This window comes from Camellia sinensis, chromosome 13, assembly GCF_055761805.1.
Source record: "Camellia sinensis isolate YWXY chromosome 13, ASM5576180v1, whole genome shotgun sequence".
Taxonomy (NCBI): Eukaryota; Viridiplantae; Streptophyta; class Magnoliopsida; order Ericales; family Theaceae; genus Camellia; species Camellia sinensis.
In genome coordinates, this window is record NC_138973.1 from 28,780,541 (window position 1) to 28,802,857 (window position 22,317).

A 22,317-nucleotide genomic window follows, 5' to 3' on the forward strand; every position below is an offset into this window, starting at 1 on the left:
TGACATTTTTGCATTGATTTGGTGATTTGGAACCATCCACCATGTCATTTCAGTCCCATTTGCATGCCTATATGTTTACCTTGGACGCATCTTTAACGCTTTGAAAGCTTGTGTAGTATGCTTCATGTTTCGGCACTTGTGTATGCCTTTGAATTTGAGCCACTTAGATGTCATCTAAGAGTCCCCTTTGCATGGTCTAGGTTTATCTTGAACCTATTTTAAGCCTTCTTAGCCTTGTGAGGCTTGGTTGGCTTGGTCATGGTTTAAGTCCCCTTGACTTGCTTCAAGTACTTGGACCATTTGCATGCTAATGTTTAGCCTATCTTGTTGCTTGGTTTGACACCATCCTAACATGATTTTCAATGCTTACCTTGCATGCTTTTTGTCCATGATTGCCTCATTCAAATGTGCTTAGAAATAGCCCTTTGATGCTTAAGCATTTGGGCCTTAACATGTGCATGCGTGTATGTGTATTTTGGTCCCTTGTTTTGGTCACTTTAGCCACTGTTTTGGGCCTTATTAGAGCTGCCTAAATCATGTCTAAATCCATCTTGCCATTAGTTGGCATTGCCTCATGTTTGCTTGCATGCTTGCATAAGTGTCTTGCCATGCCATGTTGCATCCTTAGCTTGTATGCCTAGGTTGCATTACATCTTGCATGCATGCCTTGTTCCTTGAATTGGTGATAGGAATTGGGCCTTGGATTGTTTGTTTTGGTTTGCATTTCATTTGACATGAAAGTTGCATACTTGATCACTTGGGCCATCATGCATGGAAATACGTGATTGGTGGTCCGAGAATCGAGACACATGCCCCTTTGAGTCATTACCATGATAAGGGACATGATTGGTGCATATATGCCTTGAATTGTGCTGCCATGCTTTGCCTTGTCCTCTGCTGCTGTGAGTTGCAGGTTTTGCAGGCCTTCTTTGCTGACCGACAGTATATATTGCCGACCGGCAGTGAATCAGCAGCCGATGGATTCATTTTGTGCCGGTGGCCACATGCCACTGCCGGTGGCAATCCTATTCAGCTGGTGGCACTCCTCAATGTCCAAAGAAGCAGTCCTGAGGTTTTGACAGCCTCCAGAGGAGTAAAGCAAGGAAAACAGAGGCAGCCTATGCATGGCGGTGCATTTCCGAGCAGGAGCGAGCGTGCATTGCATCGAGCTCTCCTCCCGAGGCGGTTTACTGCTTTACTTAGATTAGCTAATTTGTTTAGTTGATTAGGCAATTTGTAATATTTAATTAGCTTGCGTAGTTAATTAATTTGTATTATTTATTTGGCCCCTCCGAGCGAGGGCAAATCTGTAATAAGTGTGGGTGCGTGTGTGTGCATGTCTTCCAACCCCCACTTGTTTCTTCCCTTTTATTTACCTGCTTATGATGGTAGATTAGGGCACGTTTAATTTAGCATACCTTATGCTATGCATGCGTGCATCCATACATTTGTCTTACATGCACCGGGCTCGGTACATCACGCTAACTGCATTTGTACTTCAATTCCAAGTTGAATACGTGCATCAATTGGTTGCATTTCACATACCATGCTTAGGTTAGCCGAGCCTATTCTAAGTACATCCTGTATGTGTTGCATTAGGCAATTTGACATGAACTAGGATCACGCATGTTTGCTAACTAGTTTATTGTTTTGGCATGGAGTACGATGTAAGTATTTATGCTTTAGCATCATCGCATGCGTGTGAGTGCTATCATGACAGTATGCTTGCCATGTGGCTAAATGCTTATGTGATAAATTGCTTGAATGCCTGTGGGTGAAGGTTGGATTGTTTGAGTTGAAAAAACGCATTGAAATCCGTGTTTTAGCCTACTTGCGAGTAGCAAATTCCAAAGCGCTTTTCAAAACAAACGGATACGCAATGCTTGTTTCCAAATTATGCAATCTAGTCTATACTTGTTTGCCGTGCGCATAAACATAGTAATTCTAGGCTAATAATCGGGATAAGAGCGCATAACGTTTTCAAAATCGGATATCATGGTTAGTAGAGGCCGGTCTTCGGACCCGGCGAAAGGGGGTGCTCATAGCTGACCTTCCCCGATTGTACCCAAGCTCCCGAGCCGAGACAACTCCGGTGATGACGGACATGTGGCCTTCGGCACCGAGTCAGGGTTTCCTAAATTCTCCCATTTTAAAATATTTAGGTGGCGACTCTGTATCTGGCAAAACAGTCCATGTTTGGCACTTCTTTTCAAAAAATCTGTTTCTCAAAACGATTTTCCAGATTTGGACTCTTTGGTTCAAGATTAAGAACCGTGACGATTCGAGAGTCCGAGCTGTAGTGACCCCAAAATGGAACAGAACGGGACTCACCCTCCCGGGGCGTTCGGGGACGTCTATAGTTTCTGGCGACTCTGCTGGGGATTTTTAGAGAGCTTGACTCGAACTCGTGATATCCTGTTTTGATTTTGCTTATGTGTTTCTTTGCATTGCATGTGCATTGGTGCGCCTAGGAACACAGTGTTTGCCATCTGCCATTCCTGAACGGTTTGCCGGAGGCTTGTCTTGTCAAGGCATGACCATAAGGCTGACCGGTTATGGGCTCTGACAGTATGGGAACACAAACCCCGGTTTTACCGGGGCACCCTTTTTGACCATTCAACCTAGTACATATTCGGATCCATAGTGACCATTCCAAGTTAGGACAGGCTGCTTACCCGATGTTAGGTTGTTTGAAACTACTGTGTGCATAGTGAAAACCCTAGCTCCTGACAAAATAGGACAGGGAAACCCTACCCCAACATAGGGGTGTTTTGGCTCTCTTTACTTGCTATGTGCTTTTAGAGTGTATCTCTACAGGAACGTACATACCAGTTTGCAAGATTGAGTATTAGACCCGAGGGCATCAGTATCAGCTTATGAGAATCAGTTATCTGCGGGTATCGGGTTCAGTTTTGGGGACAGTGATTCTGGGGAACAGTTATCAGTAGTGGAGTACAGTTGTCCGGCTACACCTGTGTTTGATCCGTTTGGGGCTGAAATGCTATTTGTTTTTCCTTTCAGTTCAGAGGGTCGGATAGTTGATACAGAATTAGCCAGCGTTCCCCCTTGCCGAGGCAGGACTTATGACGACGCAGAATTCAGAAGAGTTCATGGCTATGACGACTACATTAGATCAAGGGATCACTCTGCAAAGTGAGACCAACATGGATATGCCACATCCACCCAGGTCGCCTGTCGTGCACCCGGTCTGGACCCCCCAGTTGTATCAGGCTTGTGAGCCCACCACCTTTGAACTAATGGGGATGATAGGTGATCTCCAGAGGTCTGTGGCGGATCTCGCCTACGGAATGTCAGCTTCACCTCCAGCCGCACCATATGCCGGGAGTTTTGTACCCCAGGAGCCCCCGCTGTTGGGGCGAATTGTGATTGAACTTAGCCAACCGGAGATGGCCTCTAGCTATGGTAATGACATATCGACATCAACCCAAACCCTCGATCAGGCTGAGGCCAGAGGAAAAGACAAAGCAAAGGTATATGCCGATCTTATTGAACAACTGCTGTGGGCAGTCGAGGCTTTGAAAGCCGGGGGGATGAATAAGCAACAGATATCCGCAGTTATGGAAAAAACTGTGGAGGATGCTTTCCCCACTCCACCTGAGGGGAGTTCAAGACAGTCAGAAAATCGAGACAGGCCTCGTCATGCCAGAACAGTTCCTCCTATTCCCAGCCCTGCACCTGGGAAAGATCAGAAGCTAAGGTGGCGCCTGCCGATCCTTTCGCTTGTGCGGCTAGTAAGAGCGCTCAGACTCCAAAGTACCTGCCCCGGGGGCACAGGACCTTTCATGCTCTCTACATGCCTCTGTCTAAGGCACTTTAGATCCTTGCCGAGAGGGGACACCTTAAACCCTTGGAGCCTCGGCCTCTCCCGAAGAATCTCCCTGCTACGCATGACGCTGCTCAGTACTGCGCGTACCACCAGCAGACAGGCCATCCAACCGACAATTGTTCCCGCCTCCGTCATGAGGTGCAAGATTTGATCGACAACGAGGTTATCCTCCCGCCTACCTCAGCCAAGTCCGTTACCACCCAGTTATTGGATTTTGAGGACGCGGATACTGCGAGTATGTAATCAGAAAGTGAACCACCTGCGGGCGACATTCGGTATATTTTGGATGTAGCGTCTGGCACGCGTTTTTGAGCATTGGTGAAACCGAGTTTTGTAAATTTTGGCTTGGGTATCGAGTCAGTCTTTTGTTTTGAGTCTGTCTCTTTGTTTTGAGTCAGTCTTTTTGTTTAAGGGTCTGTCTTGTTGTATCGAGTCAGTCCCCTTTGCATAGAATACCAGGTGATTCTGGGGTTGTTGTCCCGAACACCGTTTTGTCTTGTAATTACCTGTTTTGTTTTTTTTGAGTCTGTTTCTGCCGAAGGGCCAGTTATACCAACAAATCTGAATGAAACAGCCGTGGCTACCTCATTTTCATGCTTGCTTCTAGTATAAGTTAATTGTGCCAGAGGACTTGAGTGGACTGACAGTACATCTCGCCTGCTCTCCTGCGTGCCAAACTCATTGCATTAACCTAAGTTTTTCAAAAACCCCTTTTCGAACGCTGCGGTGATAAAAACGAAGAGGAAGGAATTCCTCGGGTTTTGCAAAATTTTGATCATTATGAGAGAAAGAGAAGCATGCTAAGCCCTTAATGAATGGAATCATGCTTGTCAGCGTGAGTACTGAGAAGGACCCTGGCTTGATCCAGATTGGTTCCATACTATCTTCGGCACGAGCGAGTCGTCGCTTTCTTAAAAACTTTCAAAAACAAATGTTTTACACGGCCCTGTGAAGACCTGTGTGGAACCGCTCTTGAGATTGTGCAGCCTAAGATCGCTCTCAGCCTCAAGATTCAACCCATCCGTTTCAAACCTTGAACCCGTTCAGAAAGTTCAACGGTCAAACGTCATGCAAGGTCTGTATGGCCAGTTCTGAAGTAGCCCTCGAGTAAGAGGCACCAAAGCCGAATCAGAAGGAGTAGATCTCGTCGGAAGAAGCTCGTGGAGCAACCGGGATGGATTCTTCTGCAAATCATTGCAATAGTCGTTCTCCTAGATACAGAGAGGCTTCAACTTTATAAACCATTTGGCATGGACTTGCTACACTTTTACCCTTTGAGAGGCTCGCTGGGCCGAGAACCCGGAAGGGCGACCCAGGCAAAAGTTAGAGCAAGAGAAAAAAGAAAAAAAAGAAGCAAAAAATACAAAAGAAAAGAAAATAAATGAAAAGAAAAAGAAAAATGCGAAAAAGAAAAAAAGAAATGAACAAAAGAAAATGAAAAGAAGCTCGCAAGGTCGAAAACCCGCATCGGGCACCTTGGCAAAAGTTAGAGCCTGAAAAGTAAAGGTTAAAATACCCGAGTGTACCTTAACCGGAACTACGTAAGGCTTGATTCCCATGTTTGGGATACGTAGGCAACTTCATCCTGAAGTCCAGCCCCCAACGCTTTCATAGCGTCTCAGTCCATGCAATGGTTTCGACTTCATTCCAAAGTCTAGTCGCCAACGCCTTCCAAGGTGATTGTGTCCATATATCTGTTATGACCGTCTTCATCATCTCTGGGTCCAAGAGTTCGACCGCCACCAATGAAGACTGTCTGCGGACTGCTGCGGCACCATCTAAACAAGGGGCAACTTTCCGTTGCCACCAGTCGTCGCAAGACGCCATTCAAACCAGGGGCAACTTTCCGTTGCCATCCCCCCCCCTTTTTAAGCCAGGGGCAATTTTCCGTTGCCTCCGATCCGAGGTTGCGCATCTCAAAGAGTAAGTTCCATGCTTGTTGAGCATCAGCCGTTTGCAAAAATAGTTTTGAAATTTTTTACTGAGGTTGACTATTGTCTCGAAAACTATTCTATTTTCCAAAACTGGACCATTTTCTTGGACCCAAAAAGGAAAATTTTCAGTGCTTACAGCCTGACTTGCATGGTTTTCAAATAAAAAATCGAACAAGTACGTTAATCCGACTCTCATCTTGATCAAAACTGTTTTTAGTAGAAAGCAAAAACAAAAAGATGGTCAAAATGATGAATTAGGGGCGCAGTTGAGTTAGGTGTTATGTTTTTCCCTGTCATCAACGTATTTGCCAGGAGGGCACTCTACCCACCAGAAGAAATAGCTGTGAGCTAACGGCATCGGGCGTGAACCCGCAACTTCCTATTCATCCATTAATCACCCTGGGGAGGGACGAAAAAAATGAGAGAATAAAGAATAGAGAGGTTTAAGTTGAGAGAAAAGTAAGAAAAAGGGTTTTGAGAGAAAAACCGAGCCTAAGGGCCGAGTGATGTGAGAATCACAGATCAGAAAGGGTGGGAAACAATACCTAGAGAAACTGGCTCCTCGTGATCCGAAGTCTCCGACCTTCGTTAACGCACCTATGTGTCGACTCTTTTGTTTTGTTTACCTCAACCTTTGTCCTAGGTTTCTCCCGAGCGTGTCTCGTTGTGTTTAGGTCGCATACCACTTTGTTTGAGTCCTCCCCGCTGTGTCCGGTTGTAGGCTCGATACCCCGGTTGGGAACCCCCCCTTTTTTCGAAAGTTAATCGTTTACGCTCAGAATGTTGTGCCATTCTCTATATTCGATTGTGTTTCAACTCCAGCTGGTTTCACCTCCGCAGTCCGTCTTGTCAGATTGGGCTGTTTTGTTTAAGGTTTGCCATGTGCAGAATGAACCGAATGTTGGGTTATTGGGCTGTATGCAGATTAATCCCCAACAGAGTAAGGGCTGTGTGTCCAGAATCAGGCAGCGGGTTGCTTGGGTTATTTTGCTGTTGGCCGTTTAGTTATCTGGTTATTACAGTGCAAGTGTTCAATTTTCAGACAACCAATCAATTTCATTTACATTGAGGTGTAATATGGCGTGATGCGATGCAAAGTTTGAAATATAAAGATATACGGATGTAAACACTTTTTCAGATAAAAAGCCTGTTTCATTTCATCATCTTTTCAAATGTACAAGTTTTGAAAACAAAAATCTGCCCACGGCAGTACAAGGTAATCTAACTACCAACAAAAGAGAAAAGTACAAGAAAGAGAAATAACAAAAATCTGCATCCATGATGAGCACTCCGGGGGGCCATCAGTCTGTCCTAGTCCTCTTCCTGGACGAGGGTCCAGGAGCATCATCAGCATCGTCGTCAGAGCCCGAGCTAGTGCCGCCTCCGGTCTCCTCCTCTGATGACTCTGACTCCGCCTCTGACTCCTCGTCATCATCATCATCATCCGGGACTGGAGCTCGCGAGCTACTCCCGACATGAGTGCGCCTCGCCTTAGTGCGGGGAAATGCTCTGCCCTCCTTATCTCTCCCTCGGGCAGGGACGAAAGGTCCAGCGGGAACACCTCCTGCCATAGGAATCTGGAAAGGAGGCTGAAAAAGTACATAAAAGGGAAATGCATCAGTATACTGTAGATAGTTTATCAGTGTGGAATGCAGTGTATGAGTACAGTGTGAGAATGCCGTGAGCAGTCTATCAGTGCGGAATGCAGTGTATGACTACAGTGTGAGAATGCCGTGAGCAGTCTATCAGTGCGGAATGCAGTGTATGAGTACAGTATGAGAATGCCGTGAGCAGTTTATCAGTGTAGAGTACAGTGCAGAATGCAGTATATGCAGTGTATCGGATGCTGTGAGATTAGTGTGAGATCAGTGTATCAGGTGTTGTGCCATGCATCAGATTATGTGAAGCAGTGCATGAATGGTTTGAGGCCAGTGTCAGAAGAACATACCGGAATGCTGTAGAGGGCCAGGAGATCAAAAGTCCGCTGAAGCATCCCCATCATGGAGGCGTTCATCTCCAATGACTGTCGGGTATACCCAGAAGAAGCCTGCAAAAGTATCAGATGCATTAATATTCTGTGGAATATCAAATAAACTGAAATGAAATGACTGTACAAAAATGCAGTAATACATACCGGAGGCAAGTCGGGGACACCGACGAACTCATGATCAGCTGGCGGAGGGGCGAAGGGGATCTGATAGGTCGCCCCACCCTGCCCCCAGAAAGTCAGTACAGCAGGCAGGGCGGGCCAACCAGCCCCCCGTCCTCCCTGAGCTCCGCCCCTGCCACGGACTCGGGCCCTCATCGAAGCCCCTGCTCCAGCTCCTGCTCCTGCCCCAGCCGCTGGCGCCACGGGCCTAGCCCCCTCCGCTCGACGGCCGCCGCTCAGAGGTCGCATAAGGTACATCTGCACGTACTCTCGGTAGTCGCCGATGCCTCTGAAGCGGGCCTCCTCCCAGCCAATAGTGAAATCAGCCATCTGCTCGGTGGTGAGCCCCTCGGTCTCCCTCATATCCGCAGGAGGGTGAACCGGGACTATCTGCTCAGGTAACCCTAGGGTCTAGCGTAGGAAACGCTCACCCAGGTACCAAGCCCGACAGACCGGGCCCTCCAGTAGGATCCGGAAACGTGAGGTCTCATCAGCACCGGCAAACCGGTCCCGCATCGCCGCCGGCAATGGAGCCCACGGCTGCCAAGTGATCTGAAAGTGACATACAGTTTGTTATCTACTATTTTTGAAATATGCAGTGGAAAGGCGAAGCTTAAATGAACTGCAAGTAAAACATACCTCGGCGGGGGTAATGGTGTCGAAATATCGACGGAAAAAGCCGAATGTCTCTCGTGGCCTCCGGGTGCATCTCCCGTCAAAGCGGCGCGAGAACGGGATGACCAGAGGAGTCTCTGTGACTGGCACGAGAGCGAGCCTAGGAAAGTAGGCATAAACCCACAACTGCAAGGTAAATACCAGTACATTTATCAGATAAAGCAGAATATAGAGTAAAAGCAGAAATAGCAGAGCCGTGTGTTGTGCAGTGTATTGTGTACAGTGTACAGTGTGAGCAGTGTGCAGTCAGTGTGAAGCAGAATGTATGTGTGTGCCGTGTGTACAATATACAGCAAGTATAAAGCAGCCTACAGTGTGTGCAGTGTACAGAGTACAGAAAATATAGGGCAGAAATGAAAAGCGGAGAAGAAATGTACCTCCCAAGCCCGCCAATAGCCTCCGAGCAACTGGCCGCTGCCGCGGGAAGCTGAGCTCATGTACCCGTAAAGAGTGGCCAGAGCGGCGCCACCCCAGTCATAATGCAAAATGTCTCGAACGTCCACCAGTGCGCTGAGAAGGCAGAGAGGCACGGTGTTCGCCCGGTCGGCGAAAATGGTCGTCCCGAATAAGAACATGAGGAAGCCGTGGGCGTACCTCTCCACGGCCTCCGGGGTCATCGGAGCTGCATCAACGAGAGTAGGCTGGACCCTAAACTGTACCTCGAACCAGGAGTACCGCACAAAACTTGGACGAGCGAGGGGTGGCGCCTCACCCAGCAGATGGACCTGAGCGGCGGTCCACTCATCCATGTCGATATCAAAAGGGATCGGATCTCCCCCTACCCCGATGCCTGTGAGCATCGAGAAATCGTAAGGGGTCATCGTCATGTCCCCTGCTGTGGAGAAATGAAATGAATCGGTGGTGTCCCACCACCTCTCCGCCAGAGCGGCGAGGAGAGGTCTGCATGTGGTGAGCCTGGAGAGTCCTCGGCAGAAGGCGCCGAAGCCCGCCCGGTCCACTATGCGACGGACTGCGTCAGGAAGCTCGTCGTACCACTCCCGAGCGCCAGTGTTCCCATACCCGCGGATGGTATGGGAATCTCCCTGTAAACAGAAGATAACAATTGCAAGACAATATTCAAAATGCAGTTCTAAGAAGCATACAGATGTAGCATGCGTGCAAGTTTAACAGATTCAGATAAATACCGAGTGCCGGTGTGCTTACAGTGAACTACAGCGTGTGATGTGTCAGCGTGTTTGGGTGGTTCAGAACAGATATAGCATACGTGCAAGTTTAACAGATTCAGACAAATACCGGGTGCCGGTGTGCTTACAGTGAACTACAACGTGTGATGCGTCAGCGTGTTAGGGTGGTTCAGAGCAGATGTGGCATGCGTGCAAGTTTAACAGGTTTAAACAAATACCGGGTGCCGGTGTGCTTACAGTGGACTACGGCGTGTGATGCGTCAGCATGTTTGGGTGGTTCAGAACAGATATAGCATGCGTGCAAGTTTAACAGATTTGAACAGCTATCGGGTATCGGTGTGTTTGCAGTGAAATACAGTGTGCGCCGTGTGTTTGTGTGATTCAGGGTTAGTGCAGTGTGTGTGCATGTGTCAGTTTCAAACAGATATCGGTTGTACGTATGTTTACAATCAACTACGGTGTATAGCATATCAGATTCAAGCAGTTAAAGAGTACAACTAACTATGACAGTTTTGTATCCTACATTGCGGAAAGTAAAGCAGAAGAAAGAGAGTTACCTCGGAAACGCCGAAGGACAGGTGGGAGGTAGGCTCGTGCAGTAATAGCTCGGGTGGCACGTGCCTCTCGAAGCTCCGAAACTGACGGAGACCGTCGGGGGGCAGAACGTGAATCGCCGGCTGGTAGGTCGTCGGGTCGAACGGGCGCTCGCTCAAAGGTAGGAGCTCGGCCCCAGGATCCATCTTGTGATCCGGGGGAGTCTCGCCGCGTGGAATGTCGTCCGCCATGTCAAGAGTGATGAGAAAATAGTCGGAGGAAAGAAAACCGGACTGGAATACGAAGAGTCAACCGAAAAGTCAACTCCCGAGAAGGTCGAAAATGGCCGGAAAGGCCGGGATGTGAAAAGACACGAAAATCAAGAGAAAAGCGAGGGGAACAAACCCTGAAAAGGTGGGAACGCCAAACGAGGTACCGAAACAAAGTTTTGTTCGGTTGAAAATGTCCGAAATGCGAAGAAAATCGCGAATCCGACAATGAAACGGGCGTAGAACACGAAGAAACGGGCGAAGGAGGAGAGAAAAACGCTCTAGAGAGAGAGAGTGAGGGTTTTCGGCGGAAAGGAAAGTGAGAAAATAGGGTTTGAAACCCTATTTTAAAACACCCGAGGTGAAATGTCGAATCTGCCCCGACTCAGCAACTTTTTGCCGGTCGGCAATATTTTGTGCCAGCTGGCAGTATATTGTGCCGATGGAGTTATTTTTCAGCCGGTGGACAGCCGGTGGCCTCCCTTCCCGGCCGGTGGTGTTCCCACAACCTTGTTTAGGCCATATGAGAAGTTTTTGGTCTTCATAGCTCAAGAAGGTGTAAGAAAGTGTATCTCTGACGCTCAACCGGCCTCCGTTTTGGCCTTGGACCGCGTCCTCTGTGCGTAGCACTCCAACTCATGCAATGTTGTATCCTTTGGTATCCTTTTTGCCTTTGTCATGATCCAAAAGTTACCCCGTGTGTGTTGCACATGTTCATCGCACTATCTCGGTGCATTACATCGCGCTATTACGCGCCTCGTAGTTGCATTGTTATGCACATACTACGTGCATTGTAACACGCGCCCCTTGCATTGTCATGCACATCTCTCATGCATTGTCATTGCATTTTTATGCATTGTCATGCCTTTTAATGCATACGTCACCCCGCGCATCGTTCGTGTTGTCGTGCATTTCCTTACCATGCATTGTCATGCATTCCGAAACACGTGCGTGGTTACGCATTTAAGCCCATTTACATTTCACATTCCGTGTGGCATGCGTGTCACACTTCGTATCATTTTACATTCCGTGTGGCATACGTGTCACACTGGGCATCATTTTGCACCTTATGAGGCATACGTGTCTCATTTGTTCCATTTCGCATCTGATGAGGCATGCGTGTCTCATTTGTTTCATTTTGCACCTTATGAGGCATGCGTGTCTCATTTGTTCCATTTCGCATCTGATGAGGCATGCGTGTCTCATTTGTTTCATTTTGCACCTTATGAGGCATGCGTGTCTCATTTGTTTCATTTTACATCTTATGAGGCATGCGTGCCTCATTTGTTTCATTTTGCACCTTATGAAGCACGCGTGTCTCATTTGTTTCATTTTGCATCTTGTGGGGCATGCGTGTCTCATTTGTATCATTTGGCATCCTATGGGGCATGCGTGTTTCATTTTGTGTCATTTTCATCGGCATGTGCACCTCATTTGCATAGAACATGCATTCACTCGCGCTTTTTTGCGCATCGCCTGTTTTGTGCATTTCAATCGCACTGTTTTGTGCATCGCACTGTTTTGTGCAGTTTATCATTTGCGCTGTTTTGCACGTCGCACTGTCTTGTGCACTTGTTGGTCTGGCGAGACCTTAAACACGCACGGTCTAGGAGACCTTAAATCCTTGATTGGTCTGGCGAGACCTTAAACACGCACGGTCTAGGAGACCTTAAATCCTTGGATGGTCTGGCGAGACCTTAAATACGCACGGTCTAGGAGACCTTAAATCCTCTGAAGGTGCAAGTCCTTCGGTGTTTGTCGTGCCCGAACGACTTTCGGTGGTCTAGTAAAGCCACCTGCCTATATTTGCGGTGAGTTCTTAGAAGACCAACTGGGACGGTGGGAACTAGAGTTCGAATGGCTTATGCGTAGAACGCAAAGGTTCGGGAGTTCCGAGACTAAAGTCTGGTTTAAATACCCAGAGGTGTCTCCTCGGCTTGAAATCTGTATGGAAGCCCCATAGATTGAGGCAGCATGTCTGCGCCTCAGTTCTGGATACTGAACCAACCTAGTATATCGCCCTGTTGGTAAGATAGGGAAAGCTGCAATCATAGCCGTTGCATCATAGTGCATTGTCATGCATTTCCATTGTAGCTTGCATGCATCCATCGCATTCTCCCCAGTAGGTCGCATCATACCGCATTGTCATGCATTTTTGTAAATATCCATTCCATTGCATATTTGTAGATATTGCATTGTAGTTTGCATGCATTCATTGCATCACCTTCCACCTATGGCTTGCACCTTTCCAGGTTGAGCTTGGTCTGGTATGTACCCTTACTTTTCACGTTAAAACACAGTTCTACATGCGTACGCGCCTATTCCACGCTGGTATGTTGGTTTGAGGGTTGCGGCACCTTTTCTGTGTTACACATGGCTCGTATGCGTACATGTCTTTCCTAGGCAAGATTTGGTTTGGTCCGCGTGCCATATCCATTGCATTGTAGCTTGCATGCATTCATTGCATCATCTTCCATTTATGGCTTGCGCCTTTCCATGTTGAGCTTGGTCTGGTATGTGCCCATACTTCTCGTGTCGAAGCATAGTTCAGTGGACCGTTCTATGTTAAACATGGCCTGTATGTGTACATGCCTTTCTTAGGCAAGATTTGGTTTGGCCCGCGTGCCATATCCTTTGTCATCTTCCTAGCATATCTATATATATTACATTGTAGTGTAATTTTTGCATCCGGCATTAGGATCGTTGTCCTTTCTCTAGCGGGTCGTTTCCCCACCTTTGTCATTCCACCCAATACTCGTTCTTGTGTCTGTCTACGATGCTCATAGTTCAGTTGACCGTTCTATGGTAGACAGACTTGTTACCTCCATCAATCTATTTGACATAGGTGTGGTTCCAAACCACTCGTGATTGGATCGTGATTCAATTTCCTTGCATATAGCTTGCATTGTTTCAATTACATTGCATCTTCATTTGCATTGTTTATACATTGTTTTGTATATATATTGCATATCATTTTGCATCAATTTTCGCATTGTCATGCATGTTGCTAACAATATTGTACCTGTTAAGTTTGTTTTCTTTGCAGGCACGATATTGTATGTACGGTTCATTTGAGGTTGGTGCAACCAGATGAGCCGCACAGGTATTGCATCCTCCGGGTGAGGCGTATTGAGAATTGCATAATTCTCTTACATCCTTTCTGCATTGTAGTGTAGTTTGGTGTATGATAGCTTAAAATTGTCGCATGTATGCTTCATTACAGCTTTCTTTGCATGATCATAAGTTATGCTCGGCTTCGTGCATTGTCTTGCATTTTGCCCCTGCCTTCGGGCGCATACCTTGTTTGTCTTGCATGTTTGTCTAAGTCTTCGGCCTTGTCAAAAATGGGTCGTCTCTGGGCTTTGACATTCACTCCCGTCATTGTTATGACTTTCGAGTTCTGTCAAAGAGGGGCAACTGTAGACACCCCATTTTTGACCGTCCTCAAGACTTGGACGTCACCGTTTGAACACTCGGTGATCATCCATGTTTGTGTTCGTTTGGAGTTCCCGGAGGTCTCGGCTACGCGCCTTGCCTCAGATCTCCGAACTCGACCGTTTAGTGTCTGGTTTTGCACCAAACACTTGTGTTTTGCCTTAGAGGGGCAGGCAATGCCTTGTGAGGCATCCCCACACACCACCGGCCATGGCCAGAGGCCACCGGCTGGTTTTTGCTTCCACCGGCAATGTATATATTGCCGGTCGGCACTATTTGTTGCCGGTCAGCACTATTTACTGCCGGTCGGCACTCTTTTTTGCCAAAATGGCATCTTTGGCCGGCCGACTACTGTGCATCTGCTTTTGCAGATATTTTAAGACAGCTGTCTTGCTTTTTGCTCCCCTCCATACACGTGTATGGAGGGATCTCCCTCTTGAGAAGCTTGTCTTGTAAGCTTTACAAGACAAAAGCTTCTATAAAGAGAGGGGCTCTCTCTTGTTGCAAGGGTTAGACACTTGAGACATTTGAGAGATAGAAAAGACAGAGAGAAGCTCTGGTTTTTAGGGTTAGGATCCATACATATCCTATCTCTCTTTTTCTTTCTTTGTGTTATAGGTGTTTTGGTTCACACTATTGCACACAAACACATAGTGTTTCACCTTCACTTAGCTACTGAGGTTCTAAGAGGTTGGTTTTGAAGTTTTGGAGCTGGATTCAAGCCAAATAGGGCCATTGGAGCATCATTTGTGAAGGGGTCTTCAAGGTTAAGAAACTAGTCCATATATTCCCCATTTTTGCATTGTATTTCTACCTATCTTAAAATCGTTTTTGAGCTTAGTGTATAATACAAAAAAGTTCTGTTTTTAGACCCTCTTGATTGTTTATTAAGGGTGTTTTGTGGTTTGAGGGTGTTTGACCCCTCTTAGGCCTTGAAAGGCCCCATTTTGTGCTATTTTGTACAAGTTTCGAGACTTTGGTGTTTGGGCCTCTTCACCACTGAAATCTTGAGGGATTTCAGTGGTGATGATGGTGCCTTGAAGTCTCCAAAAGGGGAGGGCCACCCCCTCTCCTTGTTGTCCTTGAAATGGACCATTTTTGGCCTCTTGAGGGAGCATCTAGCTAAGCTTCATATTGATCATGTCTTGGCTGTTTTTTGTGCCTATTATGTCATAACATACCTCTGTTTTTTGTTGGTTTTGGTACACCATGCATGCTTAGCATACCTACCATGTAATGCCTTGTTATTGCCTTAATATGCCTTAGGTTGTTAGCCTTTGTTCAAGCATGTTTTAGGCTTAGTCTTGTGAAGCTCTTGTGCATATTTTGCCATGTTTTAGGTCTGTCCATAGTTGTTTGGGTCGGATTTGGCATCCCAAGTATAGCCCCTTTGTGTTCAAGCTTGTATGCTTCAAGTATGTGAATGTATAGCATGACATTTTTGCATTGATTTGGTGATTTGGAACCATCCACCATGTCATTTCAGTCCCATTTGCATGCCTATATGTTTACCTTGGACACATCTTTAACGCTTTGAAAGCTTGTTTAGTATGCTCCATGTTTCGGCACTTGTGTATGCCTTTGAATTTGAGCCACTTAGATGTCATCTAAGAGTCCCCTTTGCATGGTCTAGGTCTATCTTGAACCTATTTTAAGCCCTCTTAGCCTTGTGAGGCTTGGTTGGCTTGGTCATGGTTTAAGTCCCTTTGACTTGCTTCAAGTACTTGGACCATTTGCAAGCTAATGTTTAGCCTATCTTGTTGCTTGGTTTGACACCATCCTAACATGATTTTCAATGCTTACCTTGCATGCTTTTTGTCCATGATTGCCTCATTCAAATGTGCTTAGAAATAGCCCTTTGATGCTTAAGCATTTGGGCCTTAACATGTGCATGCGTGTATGTGTATTTTGGTCCCTTGTTTTGGTCACTTTGGCCACTGTTTTAGGCCTTATTAGAGCTGCCTAAATCATGTCTAAATCCATCTTGCCATTAGTTGGCATTGCCTCATGTTTGCTTGCATGCTTGCATAAGTGTCTTGCCATGCCATGTTGCATCTTTAGCTTGTATGCCTAGGTTGCATTACATCTTGCATGCATGCCTTGTTCCTTGAATTGGTGATAGGAATTGGGCCTTGGATTGTTTGTTTTGGTTTGCATTTCATTTGACATGAAAGTTGCATACTTGATCACTTGGGCCATCATGCATGGAAATGCGTGATTGGTGGTCCGAGAATCGAGACACATGCCCCTTTGAGTCATTACCATGATAAGGGACATGATTGGTGCATATATGCCTTGAATTGTGCTGCCATGCTTTGCTTTGTCCTCTGCTGCTGTGAGTTGCAGGTTCTGCAGGCCTTCTTTGCCGACCGGCAGTATATATTGCCGACCGGCAGTGAATCAGCAGCCGATGGATTCATTTTGTGCCGGTGGCCACATGCCACTGCCGGTGGCAATCCTATTCAGCCGGTGGCACTCCTCAATGTCCAAAGAAGCAGTCCTGAGGTTTTGACAGCCTCCAGAGGAGTAAAGCAAGGAAAATAGAGGCAGCCTATGCATGGCGGTGCCTTTCCGAGCAGGACCGAGCGTGCATTGCATCGAGCTCTCCTCCCGAGGCGGTTTACTGCTTTACTTAGATTAGCTAATTTGTTTAGTTGATTAGGCAATTTGTAATATTTAATTAGCTTGCGTAGTTAATTAATTTGTATTATTTATTTGGCCCCTCCGAGCGAAGGCAAATCTGTAATAAGTGTGGGTGCGTGTGTGTGCATGTCTTCCAACCCCCACTTCTTTCTTCCCTTTTATTTACCTGCTTATGATGGTAGATTAGGGCACGTTTAATTTAGCATACCTTATGCTATGCATGCGTGCATCCATACATTTGTCTTACATGCACCGGGCTCGGTACATCACGCTAACTGCATTTGTACTTCAATTCCAAGTTGAATACGTGCATCAGTTGGTTGCATTTCACATACCATGCTTAGGTTAGCCGAGCCTATTCTAAGTACATCCTGTATGTGTTGCATTAGGCAATTTGACATGAACTAGGATCACGCATGTTTGCTAACTAGTTTATTGTTTTGACACGGAGTACGATGTAAGTATTTATGCTTTAGCATCATCGCATGCGTGTGAGTGCTATCATGACAGTATGCTTGCCATGCGGCTAAATGCTTATGTGATAAATTGCTTGAATGCCTGTGGGTGAAGGTTGGATTGTTTGAGTTGGAAAAACTCATTGAAATCCGTGTTTTAGCCTACTTGCGAGTAGCAAATTCCAAAGCGCTTTTCAAAACAAACGGATACGCAATGCTTGTTTCCAAATTAGGCAATCTAGTCTATACTTGTTTGCCGTGCGCATAAACATAGTAATTCTAGGCTAATAATCGGGATAAGAGCGCATAACATTTTCAAAATCGGATATCATGGTTAGTAGAGGCCGGTCTTCGGACCGGGCGAAAGGGGGTGCTCATAGCTGACCTTCCCCGATCGTACCCAAGCTCCCGAGCCGAGACAACTCCTGTGATGACGGACATGTGGCCTTCGGCACCGAGTCAGGGTTTCCTAAATTCTCCCATTTAAAAATATTTAGGTGGCGACTCTGTATCTGGCAAAACAGTCCATGTTTGGCACTTCTTTTCAAAAAATCTGTTTCTCAAAACGATTTGCCGGATTTGGACTCTTTGGTTCAAGATTAAGAACCGTGACGATTCGAGAGTCCGAGCTGTAGTGACCCCAAAATGGAACAGAACGGGACTCACCCTCCCGGGGCGTTCGGGGACGTCTATAGTTTCTGGCGACTCTGCTGGGGATTTTTAGAGAGCTTGACTCGAACTCGTGATATCCTGTTTTGATTTTGCTTATGTGTTTCTTTGCATTGCATGTGCATTGGTGCGCCTAGGAACACAGTGTTTGCCATCTGCCATTCCTGAATGGTTTGCCGGAGGCTTGTCTTGTCAAGGCATGACCATAAGGCTGACCGGTAATGGGCTCTGACAGTATGGGAACACAAACCCCGGTTTTACCGGGGCACCCTTTTTGACCATTCAACCTAGTACATATTCGGATCCATAGTGACCATTCCAAGTTAGGACAGGCTGCTTACCCGATGTTAGGTTGTTTGAAACTACTGTGTGCATAGTGAAAACCCTAGCTCCTGACAAAATAGGACAGGGAAACCCTACCCCAACATAGGGGTGTTTTGGCTCTCTTTACTTGCTATGTGCTTTTAGAGTGTATCTTTACAGGAACGTACATACCAGTTTGCAAGATTGAGTATTAGACCCGAGGGCATCAGTATCAGCTTATGAGAATCAGTTATCTGCGGGTATCGGGTTCAGTTTTGGGGACAGTGATTCTGGGGAACAGTTATCAGTAGTGGACTAACTTTGAGTACGGCAACCGGGCTATGTTCAAAGCTTCCTTTAGATCGGAGTAACCTCAAGATTCTTTTGGATCGGAGTAACTTTATACCCCTCTTGGGCCGGAGTAACTTTACACCTTTCTTGGGCCGGAGTAACTTTATGGCCTCTTTACTCAGTCCTTCGCAACATCATTTTCTTCAACTCTTGTTCAAACCTATCCATGACTGATTCTGGCAAGCATATCGGTACCACAATCCCATCTTCTCCTCCTCTAATGTCCCTAAAACGTGCAAAAACGCTAATCAAAGATATCGCCCTAGGAACACCGCCAAACACCGGCTTCCCCCACCCGAAATCTACCTTATCAAACCCTGCCCGAGTCGTATCTGAAACGATATAGTCCTTATTCGCTTCCAAGGTATACGAAGAACGTCCCTTTATCACCATAAGATCAGCCACTGATCTTAAATACTCTTCTTTCACTTGTGCCTTTGTCTTCTTTACCAACTCCAATGCATATCCCAATGGAAGCATAGATAACATTCCTGCCTTTGTCATCGCCGTGGGAAAGGTAATCACGTTGCCATAGTATCCAGGAGGTAGGTTGAGGCCATGTTTATTGCCGCGGCCATTGACTACGCACGAGATGCGAACAATCTTGTCTGGGGCTAGACAAAGTGCGCGTGTTCGACATTGCCATATACATGCGGTGAGTAGTTCGAATGTGGAGGCCGTTGTGCTGTGGTGGTGGTGGGGAAGATGGTTGCGAATGGCTCTGATTTCTTTGGGACCAAAGAAGAAAGAGCTGTTGATCGTGGTGGTTTCGTTGGCCGTGGTGGTGGTGGTGGCGGTGGCTGCTCTGGCTAGTGCTTGGTCGTATTCGTGGTGTGGGCATGTAATGGAGGGAGGTTGTCTAGCAGAGAGGAGGTGCCTTTGCCAAATTGGTGGCACAGATGGTGTAATTTTGGTTTGGGGTTGTTGGGCAAACTCAGTGATTGTGTTTAGGAATTGCATAAGACCAGAAGCGTCGCTCATTGGGTGGTTCAGACGTATTGCAAATGTGAATCCACCACAACTAAAACGCGTCACCTGCATATTTTTATTAACACAGGTTAGAACACAGTCGCCGCATTTTAAAATTTGGACAAATTATGTTGGTTGTCATTACCTTTTGTGTCGGTTTTGGTATTTGTGTTTTAAATTGATTCAATTTTAATATTGAATTTTTTTTTTAAATTGTCTTATTCTCAATAATTAGTTAGTTATTTATTTATTTATTCTTTTTTTTATGTTCTAATTCTGTACAATACTTTCTGCTTTTTTTAGAATTACTGTAAATTGCTCTGCATTTGGTTTGACTTTTCTGAATTTACTTTTCAAAAAAATGAAATTTTTTATTTTCCATATATATATTTTTATTTTTAGTTACTTTTTTTAATATTTGAAATAATTTTTAAAATTTTTAAATATAACTAACATAAATACACTTAAAAAAATATAATATTTGTTATTTTTTTTTAAAAAAAATTCACTGAATATAAAAAATATGGGGAAAAAATACTAAAATTCAGGGCTGGTTTGACATGTTTAAAAAAAGTCAAAAAGTCAAAAAATCACTATCCTATTTAAGTCACATCACCTCTCTAACACATCACTTCAAACCCAACCCAAACCGAACCTATATTTCATAAAAAATCAAAAAGTATACTTATTTAGATCATCCCAAACAACCCCTAGTATATTTTTTGTATTCTTATGTATTTATTAATGTTTTACAAATATTTTACTTTACAGATGTATCTAATTAAGGTACATGTAAAAAAAAAATTAAAAAAATTGCTAAAATTTTTAAAAATATTCATTACAAATTAAAAAAATATATATGAAAAATAAAAAATTTAATTTTCAAAAAATTGAATCTAGAAAATTAAAATCAGTGCATAATTCTCTTTATAGTAAACATTATTACCTGAATTAACAAGAGAGGACAACCCACAATTCCATCGGAGCCAGGAACATCATACAGAAGCTCCTCCAAGTATGGACACCCTTGCCCAACCGTGTCACCGAGCCAGTCGAGCTCCACATTTGCATCTGCCTCTATGAATAGAACCCCTTCGGCTGTGCAATCCACTGAAAGTTCTCGATTAGGCCCTTCAACAAGCCTCCCTGCAAATGGGTAATAAAACACAAGTGCTTTGGCTAGTGCTTCTCTAATCACACGCGCAGGGTCTTTCCCTTCCATTGAAGGGTTGTTTTTGTAACATATGATCACTGGGAGTTGAAAACGAAGACCTTCTTGGTCATCTATGTCTGAGAGTTGCTTGAGTTCGTGGGGTGTGGGCTTTGATGGAACAACAAGTTTTGGATCTTGTCTTCTCACTATGAATACTAGGGGAAGAGTTGAAGATGCCATTTTTGGAGGAAATGTGAAATAAAGAATATGTCATATCTATATGTGCTTTGTCATATGAATTTGAGAGGTGTTTATAGAGTAATGATATAGTGACCCCGGTCTTTTCCCATTTGATTATTGTATCCGGACTTAGGTTCCGTAGATTCTGTCATTATATAATTGTTGCTGTTGTCCCATATTTTCTTATCTGGAGTTATAGGATGTGTTGGGCAGGTTTGTTTCAGGTTGGTTGGGTTTAGAAACCAAGTGTTGCTGTCCAGAATTTTGGATCTTCGCTCGAGCGAGGAGTTTGTCGCTCGAGCGAGATGTTGTTTTTGGTTCTTCGCTCGAGCCGGGGTTTGGTAGCTCGAGCGAGAGTTTGTGTCTGGTTTGGACCTGTAGCTTTGCATTCTTGGCTCGAGCGAGATTTTCTTGGCTCGAGCGAGCTAGTTCGTTCTTCGCTCGAGCGATAGTTCCTTCGCTCGAGCGTGTGTCTGGTTACAGACCTGAGGGTTTGAGTTCTTCGCTCGATCGAGTTTTCTTTCGCTCGAGCGAGCTTTTGGGTTGTTGGCTCGAGCAAGGCTTCCTTGGCTCGAGCGTATTTTCTCTGTGTCTGGTCGCTCGAGCGACCAAGTCTTCGCTCGAGCGAGCCTGTCAGGTTTAAATAGGCAGCAGCGTGTTTCAGATCTGTTTTTCTTGCACTTTCATATTCCAAAACCCTAGTTACGAGTTCTCTCTCCCTCTACACACCTTCTCTCTTAGGATTGATCTACTTAGGGTGTGTTTCTACCCTAGATCCTTCATTAAAAAGATAGAGTGAGTCGAGGGCTTCCATTTAATCTGAATAGTTGGCGATTTGGAGCACTTTGGTATTTGGACATCATCTCTGTCTTCTCCATTTGGGTTGTTGTCTTCGAGGTAAGGATTTCCTACTCCATCTTATAAGTTTTGTTCTAAGTTTTAGTATTTTGATATGTTGGGGGTACTTTGGTAATTTTGGGGAAAACCCTAGTTGTATTAATTAATTAATTTGTATAATTAATTTAAGGGAATTGGGGAATTTGGTTAAATTCATGAAATTGGGGAATTTATTGATTAAATGGTGTAGTTGGATAATTTAAATCACTCGCCTATGGAATTGTTGATATATTTATTTCCATGTTTAGAAATAACTGTTTTGGGCTATCGGTGGAGGATAGTCGTGATTGTTGTAGACAATGCATGTGGATTAGGTATAACTGAAACTAATCACATTAGTTGAGTCATTAATTTTGACTGTTGAATTAATACAGACATTATGTGTATTGATGGTGAGATGTATATGTTATGTGTTTACATACTTTGTTTTGTGTGGGAGGAGATAGGGGATGTACTCCACGGTTTAGGGGAAGATAGGGGATGGACCTCTAAACCGGATTTTGTTTGGGAGGAGATAGGGGATGGACTCCATTAGCATCACTTTTATGTGTGCTTATCTATATTGAAGTGTTTTATTGATACAGCACTAAAATGTGTATCAAACTGGAAGTATGAAGTGCTTTGATTTGAGAATGAGTCTCATTTATTT

General features: G+C 45.2%; 1 protein-coding gene across 1 annotated transcript; it reads right to left on the reverse strand.

Annotated features, from left to right (window-relative positions):
- Positions 1–18,329: 18,329 nt before the first annotated feature.
- Positions 18,330–20,825, reverse strand: LOC145806564 (alcohol acyltransferase 17-like). Its single transcript, XM_082903877.1, has 2 exons — positions 20,325–20,825; positions 18,330–19,444 (listed from the first exon to the last, which is right to left on the reverse strand). The coding sequence occupies exons 1-2, from the start codon at positions 20,769–20,771 to the stop codon at positions 18,524–18,526; spliced, it is 1,368 nt and encodes a 455-aa protein (XP_082760003.1). The 5' UTR covers positions 20,772–20,825; the 3' UTR covers positions 18,330–18,523.
- Between the last annotated feature and the right edge of the window lie 1,492 nt (positions 20,826–22,317).